Source organism: Oncorhynchus mykiss, chromosome 9 (assembly GCF_057628025.1).
Source record: "Oncorhynchus mykiss isolate SJ-2025 chromosome 9, ASM5762802v1, whole genome shotgun sequence".
Classification (NCBI taxonomy): domain Eukaryota; kingdom Metazoa; phylum Chordata; class Actinopteri; order Salmoniformes; family Salmonidae; genus Oncorhynchus; species Oncorhynchus mykiss.
The window spans coordinates 58,241,200-58,257,276 of NC_143030.1; the positions used below are offsets into that span (position 1 = coordinate 58,241,200).

General features: G+C 43.3%; 1 protein-coding gene across 50 annotated transcripts in view; it reads right to left on the reverse strand.

Moving 5' to 3' along the window:
- Window positions 1-59: 59 nt before the first annotated feature.
- LOC110532381 (cyclin-dependent kinase 11B) overlaps window positions 60-16,077 on the reverse strand; it is a 28,604-nt gene continuing 12,586 nt past the window's right edge. For 14 of the 50 annotated variants that reach the window (XM_090184743.1, XM_090184738.1, XM_090184723.1 and 11 more), the window contains 15 exons: window positions 10,114-10,253; window positions 9,839-9,967; window positions 9,594-9,689; window positions 9,263-9,382; window positions 9,071-9,145; window positions 8,678-8,877; window positions 7,303-7,393; window positions 7,104-7,225; window positions 6,847-6,952; window positions 6,563-6,684; window positions 6,217-6,324; window positions 5,640-5,756; window positions 5,021-5,169; window positions 1,533-1,722; window positions 60-1,313 (listed from right to left, as the gene is read on the reverse strand). In XM_090184743.1, coding sequence (XP_090040869.1) covers window positions 1,221-1,313; window positions 1,533-1,722; window positions 5,021-5,169; window positions 5,640-5,756; window positions 6,217-6,324; window positions 6,563-6,684; window positions 6,847-6,952; window positions 7,104-7,225; window positions 7,303-7,393; window positions 8,678-8,877; window positions 9,071-9,145; window positions 9,263-9,382; window positions 9,594-9,689; window positions 9,839-9,967; window positions 10,114-10,253 — 1,858 coding nt within the window. In that variant the 3' untranslated portion in view covers window positions 60-1,220. Of the gene's footprint in view, window positions 1,314-1,532; window positions 1,723-5,020; window positions 5,170-5,639; window positions 5,757-6,216; window positions 6,325-6,562; window positions 6,685-6,846; window positions 6,953-7,103; window positions 7,226-7,302; window positions 7,394-8,677; window positions 8,878-9,070; window positions 9,146-9,232; window positions 9,383-9,593; window positions 9,690-9,838; window positions 9,968-10,113; window positions 10,293-16,077 lie in introns of all 50 variants that reach the window. The other 36 variants (XM_090184728.1, XM_090184724.1, XM_090184712.1 and 33 more) reach the window with 3 other exon arrangements.

A 16,077-nucleotide genomic window follows, 5' to 3' on the forward strand; every position in this document is an offset into this window, starting at 1 on the left:
AGGTCATATAAATAATTTACTGTCTGAATTGAAGTTGGGTAAACCAAAAACAAACATTGTTTAGTCACTGGAAATATTTAGACCTTTATTCACATATGGAACACCTCCGATATCTTGCTTGCTCAGCTATCCTTTAGGTGGAGCCAATACTTTCTCTCCAGAAGGTGCAGTTCCACTAACAGCTCCCTTTACATGCTCATTTGACACATCAGGTGTAATAATCCACAGAAGGGCTTAGAGGGGACTCTCAGATAAAACTGATTTATGTACATTTCCATTTGTGTTGGTTCTAAAGAGTCTCCAGACGAGGGAACATTTTGCAACTGTTCCAGTCTGAGCAGCCAGCAGTCTCCCAGAAATGAGACTGCACTGTTTATTTTCCTCCAGCTAGAAATCAAATAATTTATTGGTTTAGTCCTAGAAATCGCAGCCACTTTAACAAAGACAAAAATCTGGGGCTCTTTTCCCTGAAAGAACAAAGTCCTGAGACAAAGTGTGCAGTGCAAAGAATGACATCACTCTTGGGACGTCTATTGAGCTGGATTCAACGCTGGGAATTTTTGGGGACTCGACTTCCCTTTTTCCTTTTGGCAGGCAGTGTGTGGTGCTGTTTGCTTAGCTTAGACAGCATTTATAAATACCAGCAAAAAGGTGGACATATAAAAGATTCACATTTTATTTCTAGCAAAAACATGTCCCGGGTCAATGTAAGCCATCGGTTATACAGTAAAGTCCTTATAATATGATGGATCGACATGGCTCTAACACTGCTACATTATTATACAGTATCTCCAGTACTCAAATACCAACGACTTCAACTCTGGTCCTCTTCAGCAGTGTAAAAAAGACAGAAAACAAAAAGCCAACATTAGCTAAGGTACAGACAAAATTGTAGTTAGGTTTTGACGCACAGTTGCCTCATTTCCATAAAAGTTAAACCTTGTCAGAATCGAGAAAATACTTTAAAAGTTCAATGGTTGGGATTCAGCCATATAGTTTGGAAAAAAGGGACAGTGTGTTTGTCCATCGTTCATATCATGTGACGACCAGTCTCCACCCTCACAGGGTGAGGGCAGTAAGCTGACCCTGACAACGGAAGCCATTCCCCCAATGAGTCCAGCCACATAAAAAACTAAATGTCCCATGATTCTTGTCCGGTCAGCTGAACAGGCTAGTATGTCTCTTCCCATACGCAGGGTGTCCTGCCCTCCAGGCGCAGCTCAGAACTTGAGGCTGAACCCTGGGCCCACGGCAGAAGCCCCTTGGTTGCTGGTAGTCAGATGGAAGCCTGAGTCTTTCAGGTCATCGTCACCCTGGAGAGAGGACAAGCCACACACATTAGCTGATGAGGCACATTGCCTTTATGCCAGAGAACTAATGAAATCTGGAAAAATAAGTATTAAGCAGTGGGAAGATGTGTCTTGACAACACACAGTAAAGTGCTGTAGGTCTACAATCTATCAAACACAGAAACCAAGCTCAGATGTCAAAACCTAGTTGACAGAGGGATGTAGAGTTAAACCCAGCCTCACCAGCTGACTGTAGCCCAGGCCTCCCTCGGGGGGGCGCGGGCTGGTCCCCCTCTTCACCCTCTGTTGCTCGCTCTTGGCCGGCCAGGTGGGGAACATGGAGGGGTCGATGGGCTGCGGTGTCTCCCGGAAATACTCGTGCTTCAGCGCCTCGTCCGATAGGATCCTCTTGCTGGGGCAGTAGGTGAGGAACCTAGTGGAAAGGGAAAAAGTCAAGGCCAGGGGCGGTAGAGGTCACTCAATAAGGTGGTACTTGCGAAACAAGACTTTAAATCTTCGTCATACTTCTACTCTTCTTACTGTTTAAGCTAGAAACGGCATTCAAACTTAATTGTGCAGACTGGTCTGCTTTTTGATATCAATTCATTTGTGTGTCTTTTTGTCCATCCTCATAGACTAACATTCTAATGCTCCCCATTGTGACATCACTTCCAACTTCCATTCACTGTAAATGCAACAATTCAACTTGACACAAAATCAGCTACATTGACCATTTTGCCAAACCCTTACAAAAGTTAGAGGGTGAAACATCTTCCTCTACTTCGCTGCTATTCAAATCTGAAATAACAGAATTATCTGGTACCGATGTAACCTTACAGCTGTTTAAGTGACCATCAACATTTTCTGTAACTTTTTATAAACTTGACATTGACCCCTTTCAAAACAGGTTAGACAAAAGTTAGACGGTATGACATCTGTCTAATTCTTTGTTATTCAAATCAGGAATAAAGAACAGAAATATCTACTACCAATCAAGAGGTACAGCTGTTTTAGTAACCATGTCAACTAATTTAGCCAACTTCCCAGAGTTGGATTTACTGCCATGGAACTTTTCAGAACTTTCAAATTATAAAAATGGGGGGATTAGCATGAGACGATGAGTAAACATTATGACTTTTGACACTAATCAGCTACCTTGACCACTTTTCTGAACAATTTGGTGTACACAAAAACTTCAAAAGGTATGGCACATTTGTCTACCTCTTAGATGTTCAAATCTGAAATTAGAACAGCAATAACTATTAATCATGCCACACACACACACACATCTACACCTTCAACCATAGATTCATTCCTTTATCATACCAATCAGTCCAACTTAACCTTGTTTTATCCCTTTATCCCTCCATACATATGGTCTTCCATCCCTGTATCCTTTTTTTAATTCACCTGTCCATTTATTTATCTATCCTGTCATAACTTTCTTTTAACAGCTTTTTTCTTTGATTAAGAAATGAATGTATGGTAGAAGTAAGGGATAAATGCTTGGGATAAAATAAAAAGTTTTTAACCGTGTTTTAAAGTTCATCAACGCCTCCTTGTCTTCTGTACTCTTATTACAGTTAGCATATACTGTGGTATTAATATAGGAGTGTAACAAAGTGTAGTAGGCTAGTCTGAGTGCAGTTATTTGTGATGAAATATGTGATCCAACTGCCCCACAATCCAAGTAATAAGGATCATAGTGTCCTCTATGAAAATAATCAGACCAATTGTTTTACTACATTTAACTTGGACCAAATTTTACTTATTGGCTTATGTAAAACATTTAAAACTTATTCCACTACCACAAAAATACTTGTAAAGAGTTAAAGTCCCATCAACCTTTCTTCATGAAAAATTACCATCTAGTCTGTATTAGAGCTTCCACAGAGCACATATGGTCCCTCTAAATAAACTGAGCAAAAAAAGAAATGCCCCCTTTTCAGGACTTTGTCTTTCAAATATAATACGTAAAAATCCAAATAACTTCACAGATCTTCAATGAACATGCACCTGTGGAATGGTCGCTAAGACACTAACAGATTAGAGACGGTAGGCAATTAAGGTCACAGTTATGAAAACTTAGGACACAAGAGGGGCCTTTCTACTGACTCTGAAAAACACCAAAAGAAAGATGCCCAGGGTCCCTGCTCATCTGCGTGAACTTGCCTTAGGCATGCCGCAAGGAGGCATGAGGACTGCAGATGTGGCCAGGGCAATAAATTGCAATGTCCGTACTGTGAGACGCCTAAGACAGCATTACAGGGAGACAGGACGGACAGCTGATCGTCCTCACAGTGCCAGACCACGTGTAACAACACCTGCACATGATCGGTACATCCGAACATCACACCTGCGGGACAGGTACAGGATGGCAACATCAACTGCCCGAGTTACACCAGGAACGCACAATCCCTCCATCAGTGCTCAGACTGTCCGCAATAGGCTGAGAGATGCTGGACTGAGGGCTTGTAGGCCTGTTGTAAGGCAGGTCCTCACCAGACATCGCAGGCAACAACATCGCCTATGGGCACAAACTCACCGTCGCTGGACCAGACAGGACAGGCAAAAAGTGCTCTTCACTGACGAGTCGCAGTTCTCTCACCAGAGGCAATGGTTGGATTCACATTTATCGTCGAAGCAATGAGCACTACACCAAGGCCTGTACTCTAGAGCGGGATTGATTTGGAGGTGGAGGTTCCATCATGGTCTGGGGCGGTGTGTCACAGCATCATCGGACTGAGCTTGTTGTCATTGCAGGCAATCTCAACGCTGTGCATTATAGGGAAAACATCCTCCTCCCTCATGTGGTACCCTTCCTGCAGGCTCATCCTGACATGACCCTCCAGCATGACAATGCCACCAGCCATACTGCTCATTCTGTGCGTGATTTCCTGCAAGTCAGGAATGTCAGTGTTCTGCTATGGCCAGCAAAGAGCCCAGAATTCAATCCCAATGAGCACGTCTGGGAACTGTTGGATTGGAGGGTGAGGGCTAGCGCCATTCCCCCCAGAAATGTCCGGGAACTTGCAGGTGCCTTGGTGGAAGAGTGGGGTAACATCTCACAGCAAGAACTGGCAAATCTGGTGACGTCCATGAGGAGATGCACTGCAGTACTTAGTATCTGGGGTGGCCACCAGCTGCATTGACTGTTACTTTCGATTTTGACCAACCCTTTGTTCATGGACACATTTTTCCATTTATGTTAGCCACACGTCTGTGGAACTTATTCAGTTTGTCTCAGTTGAATCTTATGTTCATACAAATATTTATACATGTTAAGTTTGCTGAATATAAACGCAGTTGACAGTGAGAGGATGTTTAGTCTTCATCTCATCTAATCACACAGGGTAAGTTAAAGCAACAAGGCCGACAACGCAATCTTAAGCCTAGTCTTGTAGTTGGAGGACCGCCACCCTCTAGTCCAAACATGAGACGGCTAGCAGCCACTGGCCAGGGGTCATTGCACTTTCTGGGTCATTATACTGATGACATTCCACTACACTGATGTCAAAATTCACCCAAAAGATGAGAAACTTATGTATAGCAACACTTGGCAAACATTTCATTTTTGCTAGTATTTATAGAGAACATTTTTAGATTACACTTTCATGGCATTGTTCATTGAGTCCAGTGGTTTTGTATTAAACTCTTCTCAACTGAGATTTTCTAAGAACCAAAGCTCGTTTGTCTGAGAAATGTAACAGATATGGGTAGATTAGACGTACTTGTTCATTAGGTCGAAGCCCTGGTCTGAAAGCAGGGCTCCGAAGCGCTTGCGCAAGTTGTTGTAGGGGTACTCTGTAAAAGTCATCTTCTTCACAGCAGGGAGCTCGTTGTAGCCTGGCCAAATCTTCTCGCTGGGTGACCCTAGGTCCTGACAAGAACATGCGTCAACACACAGACACATGGAGTTAATGTTTTATGTGTGGGCTTGAGGTCCCCACTATGTCTGGTATGTTAGGAACTGCTGGGGGGGGGGGGGGGTATTGGAGCACAGTCAAGACCACAGCTTTTAATCTGGGTTTTACAGTTTAGCCCAGTCACACAACCGCCACAGACAAGTCTGTTACGTCACCATGTCTATCTAAAAGAGACTGGGTCACTGAACAGCAGTCCCTCTCTGAAAAATACATTGTGTAGTCAAATCAAATCCATTTAATCTGACTACATCCTATTCTTAACTCTGCCACCTTGTGGGGAGATCATAAAACTGGGAAACCCACAAAAACATGTGGTAGCTGTCAAGAATGCACGCAGATGTAAGAGTGGAGTAAATAAAGTGCTTTTACTTTTACTTACAGACAGTATGAATTCAAATGTACTTTTTGATACAAATTTGCTAACCTTAAATATCTTGTTAATTTGGTCGATTTCAGATTTTCCAGGGAATAGAGGTTTCTGGGTAAGGAGCTCTCCAAATATGCAGCCTACAGACCACATGTCCACAGCTGTGGAGTACTCCTGTGGAGAGAGAAACACACACTCGCTAAAACCACAGTATTCTAAGTAACAGACAGCACCGCATGAGTCTGGGTTGGAGTGTTTAGTCTAGACGAGGACAAGCTTTGACTTGGTAATGGTGCTGTGTGTATGTAGTCTTGGGCTATGTTTAGAACTACAGACTTCGACACTATTGGAAGGCATACAAAGTATGCATTGTGTCGTCTGAATGCGGTAATGTTCACACTCAGGTAACGGTTTAGAATGGCACTGTTTTGACTGGAGAGGGTCTTTGATGACTGAAGTTTCTTGAGATGTTTTGACTCAAGGCAGAGTTTTGAATGCAGGTGCCTCTACTGTGGCTATGTCGCTCACAAGACATTGATCCACGGTCAGTTTTGCATAACATCCCACAAATGGTAATTGTTAGGATTTGGGGAGGTTAAACAGATTCTAGATATGTGCTTAGGTCATGACTCACTTTGGCCCCCAGCAGCAGTTCTGGAGAACGGTACCACAGGGTCACCACCACAGGGGTGTAGGGCTTCAGGGGAGACCCATACTCACGGGCCAGACCAAAGTCCCCCACCTAGAACAGCACAACAAAGAACAAACATTACAAAAATGCCCAAGAGGCAAGCACACACACTAACGCACATTCAAGTCATTATTCTGTGTCATTAATAAGCCTAGAGTGTTGTATTTCTTCATCTGAGCCATGGATGATCTAATCCTTATCTGAAGTTCCCAACCCACAGCAGTTTTAATATTATTATAATGGGATATAATATATCATACATATATAATACAACAGGGCATTATTACACCTTGAGGATCCCCTTGTGGCTGAGCAGCAGGTTAGAGGTCTTCAGGTCGCGGTGGAGGATCCAGTTGTCGTGGAGATGGCGGACACCTCGCAGCAGCTGGATCATCAGGGTCTTCACTTCGCCTGAGGCCAACAAGAAAGAGGAAGTGGAAAAGAGTCATGAGCTCATAAGCTTACTTTAAAACAATACTCTTACGCTAACCTAGCGAAAATACATGGGAAAATGGCTGGAGGACATAAGTGTACTGTATTTTCTGCAACTCAAACTGAATCGCACAACATTACCTGGGAGAAAAGGCTGCTTCATGGTCTCCATCAAGCTTTTCAGGTCGTGCTCCACGTAATTCATCACAATGTAGATCTTGTCCATGTTGCTTCCAACGACGATTTCCTAACATGGGAAAAAGGAGAAAGGCGCTACACAAAATGTATTTCAAAATAATATATTATTGAGGGCGGAGTTCCTCTGAGTCAGATGTGTGCTGCTCACCATAGATATAGCAATTTATGATATTTTCAATGTGTATTTATATGCACCTCACCCTGACAGTGACGATGTTGGGGTGCTGGGCCTTCAGAATGGTGTTGATCTCTCTCAGAGACGTGATGGGGAAACCTTCTTTCTCCTTCTCCATCTTCAGACGCTTTAAGGCCACAATCTCATCTAGAAGAGAAAGGCCTGTTTTAGTGTGTGTCTGTCCAGGGATGGATCGGAAATCAATCGCAAGGTAGCCCACATACCTGTCTTTTTGTCCTTGGCCCTATACACCACGCCGTAGGTCCCTTCCTCGATACGATTCAGACACTGGAACTCCTCGACACTGCGACAGCCCTGAAAATGACATGAAACCAATGCCAATCAATACATGTCCATATGATGTGTGTGTGTGTACAGGCCTGAGTCAAATACGTATTACTTTTCTGTCAAATACTTGAGGTGCACTTGATTTCATCTGCCAGGTGAGAGCATTTCTTGAAATATTCCATTGTACCAGGCAAGCGATGTCCAGGTTCATACACATTTTGACAGACAGAATTTCTTGAGTTATCCATGACTTTTAACCACATTTCCATGACCAACAATTGCCGCCATCTATGTAAGCGTAACGTGGTAGACACGTGGAGGCTGCTCTTCAATCTCATGTACCATATCCTGTTGTTATGCAAGGCCCTTAAACCCTCATTCTGGAGAGCTACTAGCTGTGCGGGCTTTTGATAAAGCCCTGCTCAAACACATCAGAGACAGTCTTTCAAGGTCCGGTTGAACAGATCATTTAAAATGTGGTTTGCACAACTATGAGCTATCGTGGATGATGGCTGACCACCCTTGACGTATAACATTGCAACATTAAAACCGAATTCGTTTCATACCTTTAGAATATTGAGTTGCAAATGTTCCATACATTGGATGGCCAAATAAACTGGAAGTATCTACAAATCAAGTTCAAGCCAAATAATCCAAAATAAAGGCTACATCTAACTGAATCTGAACTAATAAAATGGAATCTTTCGTTTCATGAAAATAGTTTAAATTAATAACTGTAAAAAGTAAATCAACTTTGTATGGCTTTACTCGCGATTGTATGGCCTTATTTGTGAGTGTTGGGACATCACATGAGGAAAATATAAATGCATGCTAATAATAGCTAAACAGATAACTAGAGGGTACAATATATGTTTTGAATTGGCAAACTAGTTATTAGTCTGTTGTCAATCGTATTTTATAGTCTAGGCCTACCTTCTGCCTCAATGTCCGACTCTCATTGAGCAACGGCCGACTCCTCACGCAGACATGCAGGTGATGCGCGCAAACACAGACTTGCTTAAGTGTCATTCTGAACCTGGCTGATGTATTGATTTTTTTTTGATTGCTAAAATATTTATATTATGAAAAATGATATTAAATTTCCATAACTTCTCAGATTTGATCCTTTTCCAAAACTTTTCCAGGACTGGAAAACACAATTTAAACATTCCATGACTTTTCCAGGATTTGAATAATGACCGTACGAACTCTGTAGGTCAAGCACACCTCAGGCATTAAAAAAAAAAAAAAAAAAAAAAAAAAAAAGGTATTTGACCCAGGTGTGGTGTGCTGCCAGACAGATGGACAGACCTGTAGAGCTGGCAGGTACTTAGGCAGCTCCTTCTTTAGCTCCACGGGGGAGATGGGGGGAGAGTCGAGGATGTAGTTCTCCTCAGGCTCAGGGGTGGCTGAGTGGGAGTGAGACACAGACTGGGGGGTCACGTCTCCATCCCCTGCCTCCTCTTCCTCTCCACTTTCCTCAGTATCGTGGTCAAATCGTGACTCTGGCACTGTGAGGGTTAATGAGGAGGCAGTTATTACTTACAGAAACAAGACAAAATCACATCTAGCAGCAGCTGGTTGAGAGTTAGACCTAACCTTTTCCGATAAAAAAGCTTCAAGAAAACAAACTTTACTCTCAGAAATGACAATAACACCTGTTGAAATGACTGCCACCAGACAAATGGGGTGTGAAATGCCTACCTGGGGGAATATGGTTGCCGTTCTCTCTCTCTTCCTCAAACTCTTCCTCAGACTGCTCGTCTTCACTCACCACACCTGAAACACAGACAATGTGTGGGTCAGAGCCGTGTCACTGTGACAACACCGTAATTGTATTAAGTGATAAAACAAGCGCACACGCACAAGCAACAGAAGTAGAGTAATTCAGCAGACCTGCAGTCTGGTCAGATTCTCCTGAGCCTGATTCCTCGTTCTCTCCCTCGCTCAGGCTGCTAGATCCATCTTCAACGCCATTACCCTCCTCATCGTCAGAGCCCGACCCTGAGCCGGAGCCTAGGGAAGAGAAGTCCACTCAATGTCACCTCCAAACAACCCACAAAGACTTAAAACACAAGAAGATGTCTGGATTGTAAATACAGTATCTATAACAGTTAGAACTGTTAAGGATTAAACATCAGTAGAAGTGTAATGTGTTAATAACTTTTTTGTGATGCCACCTGGTGTGGGGTATGTTGCAACCTTGAGTGAGTGTGTGTCTACCTACCTAAGGAGGACTCTCCTGTGCTGGTCTTCCTCTCACTATCACTGATGTCCTGAAGGTCAGAGAGAAGGTCCTTGTCCTCTGGCTTCTCATCTTTCACTGTTGGACCACAAACAAGACAAAATGAGCGTCCCTAATCACACAGAAAAATTATAGTTAAGGAATTTGAATGAAATCAATTACTAAGTCTTGATACCAATTCTACCAAAGCAAAATTATGTAAAACCATCTTGATTGGATAGTCTCACCACCAGTTCTACGTGGCTCGCTGCTGTGCTCAAGTCGGTCCTGGGGAGCCCGGTTGGGGCTGCGGCTGCGGTGGCTCTGTTTCGGCTTGTCCCCGTACTCATCAGGCAGTGCGCGATGGTGGGACGGGACTGTCAGAGAACGGACAAGAGATTTTGCATCCCGTCACCAACAGTGCATCCTTACATATATCAAAATACTTACATTCACGGACACGCTAAGGCTGTAAAACTCTAACCCTACACGTGTGCGCAAATGCGTGTGTGTGAACCCTGACCTTCTCGGCGCGTCTCACGCTCTTTGCGGCGCTCCTCTGCCCTCCTCTCTCTCTCCTTCTGCTCGCGCTGCTCCTTCTGCTGCTGCTCACGGAGCTTGCGGTCCCTCTCGCGCTGGCGCTCCACCTGCTCCAACCTGTCCCTGTAGTCCGGGGAAGACGGGGGAATCCTGTCAGGAGCTCTCCAGAAACCCAAAAGCCACCCACCCCACACTGTTAATGTCTGCTGCATGGAAGGGGAAGAGTACAGTATACAGTGTGACACGGTAAAAAAGATGTCTGACCAGCGTGTGACAGTTTGAGGATATGCAAGATATGACATCATAAGCTAGGTTTCCACCAAATTTGCGACAGATTTTCAAGCAAATTTCAGCAAAGGGCTGTGTGTGATGACGTTGCGCAAACACTAAGTATACAGGTACAGAAAAAAAAACACGATCGGGGTTTGATAATGCAACCAAAACAATCGCATTTGCGACCATTTGTCTGATTTGACAGTGCAACATTTTTAATTGGTCGCAAGCGATTCTTTTTATTATTAACTTGGCCACGTTATTTATTTTTATCATCATGATTTATTCAAACAGTAATGTGCAATTGACCAAAAATAAACCAACTTGCTGAAGAGGCAACAATGGCACAAGAATGACCTTGTCGGTGTGTGTCAGGGCTTGACATAATGGGGAGGTTTTGGAAACCCTACGGGCCAGTCAGAAATGTGAAAATCAGACATTTCCTCTCAACCTGGTCTCATAGCATTTCGTATTATTTTACAAGTGAATCTGAGACTCAATTTAGTATGATATGTTACGTTTTGTATGGTATGGATTAATTTCTGGATGTCCATCACCCATTTCGCATGATATGCTACGAATTCTAGCTAGGTGGCTAACATTAGCTAGACTAGTGGTTAGGGTTAAGTTTAGGAGTTAGGTTAAAAGTTAGGGGAATGGTTAGTTAAAAGGGTTAAGGTTAGTCTTAGGGGAAGGGTTAGCTAACATGCAAAGTTGTTGCAAAGTAGCTAAAAGATAGAAATGATTGAAAAGTGGATACTTAGCTAAAATGCTAAAGCTGTCAGTGATGAGATTCGAACTCGCAACCTTTGGGTTGCTAGCCATTCGCGTTCTACGACCAACCAATCACCGACATTTCGCGTTATATGGCCACATATAGAATGCCGTTCATGATTTATCAAATCTTTCCTTACAGTGAAATGCTTACTTACGAGCCCTTAACCAACAATGCAGCTTCATTTTTTATTTTAAAGTAACAAGTTAAAGAGCAGCAGTAAAATAATAGCGAGTCAATGTGTGGGGGCGCCGGTTAGTTGAGGTAATATGTACATGTAGGTAGAGTTATTAAAGTGACTATGCATAGATAACAACAGAGTGGCAGCGGTGTAAGGGGGGTTGCAAAGCAAATAGTCTGGATGGCCATTTGATTAGATGTTCAGGAGTCTTATGCCTTGGGGGTAGAAGCTGTTTAGAAGCCTCTTGGACCTAAACTTGGTGCTCCGCTGCCGCTTGCCGTGTGGTAGCAGAGGCAACAGTCTATGACCAGGGTGGCTGGAGTTTCACAATTTTTAGGGCACTCCTCTGACACCACCTTGTATAGAGGTCCTGGACGGTAGGAAGCTTGGCCCCAGTGATGTACTGGGCCGTACTCTCTACCCTCTGTAGTGCCTTGCAGTCGAAGGCCGAGCAGTTGCCCTACCAGGCAGTGATGAAACCAGTCAGGATGCTCTCGATGGTGCAGCTGTAAAACCTTTTGAGGATCTGAGGGCCATTGCCAAATGTTTTCAGTCTCCTGAGGGGGAATAGGTTTTGTCGTGCCCTCTTGACAACTGTCTGCGTGTGCTTGGACCATGTTAGTTTGTTGGTGATGATCTCAACCTGCTCCACTACAGCCTCGTCGATGAGAATGGGGGCGTGCTCGGTCATCTTTTTCCTGTAGTCCAGAATTATCTCCTTTGTCTTGATCACATTGAGGGAGAGGTTGTTGTCCTGGCACCACACGCCAGGTCTCTGACCTCCTCCCTATAGGCTGTCTCATCGTTGTCCAGGCTTACCACTGTTGTGTCCCCGGAAAACTTAATGGTGGTGTTGGAGTCGTGCCTGGCCGTGCAGTCATGAGTGAACAGGGAGTACAGGAGGGGACTGAGCACGCACCCGAGGGGCCACTGTGTTGAGGATCAGTGTGGCGGATGTGTTGTTACCTACCCTTACCACCTGGGGGCCGCCCGTCAGGAAGTCCAGGATCCAGTTGCAGAGGGAGGTGTTAAGTCACAGTGTCCTTAGCTTAGTGATGAGCTTTGATGGCAATATGGTGTTGAACGCTGAGCTGTAGTCAATGAATTGCATTCCCACATGGATGTTCCTTTCGTCCAGGTGGGAAAGGGCAGTGTGGAGTGCGGAGTGTACAGGTAATCTGTCTGGCCCTGAGGCTTTGTGAATGTTGACCTGTTTGAAGGTCTTACTCACATCGGCTGCGGAGAGCGTGATCACACAGTCTTCTGGAACAGCTGGTGCTCTCATGCATGTTTCAGTTTTATTAGCTTCGAAGTGAGCATAGAAGTAGTTTAGCTCGTCTGGTAGGCTCGTGTCACTGGGCAGCTCTCGGCTGTGCTTCCCTTTGTAGTCTAATGGTTTGCAAGCCCTGCCACATCCAACGAGCATCAGCGCCGGTGTAGTATGATCCGATCTTAGTCCTGTATTAACGCTTTGCCTGTTTGATGGTTCGTCGGAGGGCATAGCGGGATTTCTTATAAGATTCAAGTTTAGAATCCCGCTCCTTGAAAGCGGCAGCTCAAGCCTTTAGCTCAGTGCAGATGTTGCCTGTAATCCATGGCTTCTGGTTTGGGTATGTACGTACGGTCACTGTTGGGACAACGTCATCGATGCACTTATTGATGAAGCCAATGACTGATGTGTACTACTCAATGCCATCGGAGGAATCCCGGAACATATTCCAGTCTGTGCTAGCAAAACAGTCCTGCAGTTTAGCATCTGCTTTATCTGACCACTTGATTGAGACACTGCTGCTTCCTGCTTTAATTTTTGCTTGTAAGCAGGAATAAGGAGGATATAATTATGGTCAGATTTGCCAAATGGAGGGTGAGGGAGAGCTTTGTATGTGTCTCTGTGTGGAGTAAAGGTGGTCTGGAGTTTTTTCCCCTCTGTTGCACATTTAACATGCTGATAGAAATTTGGTAAGACAAATTTAAGTTCCCCTGCATTAACCTCTTGAACCTCTGGGGGCAGTATTTCATTTTTGGATAAAAAACGTTCCCGTTTTAAGCGCAATATTTTGTCACGAAAAGATGCTCGACTATGCATATAATTGACAGCTTTGGAAAGAAAACGCTCTGACGTTTCCAAATCTGCAAAGATATTGTCTGTGAGTGCCCCAGAACTGATGCTACAGGCGAAACCAATATGAAACTTCAAACAGGAAGTGAGCAACATTTTTGAGGCGCTGTTTTCCATTGTCTCCTTATATGGCTGTGAATGCGCAAGGAATGAGCCTACACTTTCTGTCGTTTCCCCAAGGTGTTTGCAGCATTGTGACGTATTTGTAGGCATATCATTGGAAGATTGACCATAAGAGACTACATTTACCAGATGTCCGCCTGGTGTCCTTTGTCGAAAGTGGTGCGTAATCTTCAGCTGCAAGCATTCTTCCATGTGATTCAGAGGTGAAACCAGACTTCCACTAACGATATATCATCGAAGAGATATGTGAAAAACACCTTGCGGATTGATTCTAAACAATGTTTGCCATGTTTCAGTCGATATTATGGAGTTAATTTGGAAAAAAGTTTGGCGTTTTGATGACTGAATTTTCGGGTTTTTTTGGTAGCCAAATGTGATGAACAAAACGGAGCGATTTCTCCTACACAAAGAATATTTTTGGAAAAACTGAACATGTGCTATCTAACTGAGAGTCTCCTCATTGAAAACATCCGAAGTTCTTCAAAGGTAAATTATTTTATTTGAATGCTTCTCTTGTTTTTGTGAAAATGTTGCCCGCTGAATGCTACGCTAAATGCTACGCTAGCTATCAATACTGTTACACAAATGTTTGTTTTGCTATGGTTGAAAAGCATATTTTGAAAATCTGAGATGACAGTGTTGTTAACAAAAGGCTAAGCTTGAGAGCTTTTCATTTCATTTGCGATTTTCATGAATAGTTATCGTTGCGTTATGCTAATGAGCTTGAGGCTGTATTCACGATCCCGGATCCGGGATGGCTAGTATCAAGAGGTTTTAAAGTCCCCGGCTACTAGGAGCGCTGCCTCTGGGTGAGTGTTTTCCTGTTTGCTTATGTCGGAATACAGCACTTTCAGTGCAGTCTTAGTGCCAGCATCAGTCTGTGGTGATATGGCGGCAGCTACAACAAATACAGATGAAAACACTCTAGGTAGAGTATCTCATGATATGGTGTAGACTACACTACCTCAGACGAGCAAAACCTTGAGACTTCCTTAGATATTTTGCACCAGCTGTTATTTACAAAAATACATAGTCCGCCACCCCTTGTCTTACCAGACGTGCTGTTCTATCCTGCCGATACAGCGTATAACCAGCCAGATGTATGTTGATAATGTCGTCTTTCACCCACGACTCCATGAAGCATAACCACTAATATGTATAGAATAATACGAAATACTCAGACCAGATTGTCTCTTTAGCTGTGGTCCTTGAAAAGTAATTGAAGTTGGCAGCTGATTTAGAAGTTCTACTGCTCCAATATATTAATGCCATGATTTAATTTCTGACCAGTTTTTAAAGAGTTGTAAGTGCTTTTGTTTGTTTCCCGTCTTTTCAATTGAAAGGTGTTATGCTTCTCTGTTGTGGTAAAGCCATGTGCGGTTATTATGAGCAAGACAAAAGTGAATGTTGGCTTCAAATTGGTTTTTCATACAAAACAGTGGAAAACACAAATCTATGCACTCTGTGTAGCTGTTAGCAATGCTAATAATTTTTGGGTAGATGGAAAGGAAATTAAAAAGGTAACTACAAAGTAGCCTATGCCTACCCAGCAGAATCATGATTATTTGCATCAATGCAGTGGCCATTTGTTTCTGAAAACTCCATCACGTTTGCTATAGAAACCCAGCTAGCCAAATAACTGTCTGGATTGGTGCGCAACTGAATTAAAGGCTGAATTAACTACACTAACAAACCTACATTTCTCCAATTTTACCCAGACCCCAAAATGTTTCCCCTGATGTGGTTTAACTTTTCTAGGGTAGGGGGAAGCATTTGGAATTTTAGATGAAAAGCATGCACAAATTAAACTGCCTTCAACTCGGGCCCAGAAGATAGGATATGCATTTAATTAGTAGATTTGGATAGAAAACACTAAAGTTTCCAAAACTGTTAAAATAATGTCTGAGTATAACAGAACTGATTTGGCAGGCGAAAACCTGAGAAAAATCCATTCAGGAAGTAGGATTTTTTGTTGTTGTAGTTTTCTAGTCAATGCAATTACAGTATCAATTGACTTAGGACTCCAATTGCAGTTCCTATGCCTTCCACTAGATGTCAACAGTCTTTAGAAATTGTTTCAGGCTTGTATTCTGATAAATGAGGGAGTAAGAGCAGTCTGAATGAGTGGACCCTGCAGTGTCAGAGCTTTTTCATGCGCGCGACCAGAGAGAGTGCCTTTCTTTTTTACCTTTTATATTGACGTTATTGTCCGGTTGAACTATTATAGATCATTTAGGCTAAAAACAACCTGAGGATTGAATATAAACATCGTTTGACATGTTTCCATGAACTTTACGGATACAATTAGGATTTTTTTGTCTGTCTGTTGTGACTGCGTTTGAGCCTGTGGAATACTGAAGAAAACGCAAACAAAACAGAGGTTTTCAGGTATATAAAGAGACTTTACCGAACAAAAGGAACACTTATTGAATAAATTAATGTCTTCTGAGTGCAAACATATGAAGCTCATCAAAGG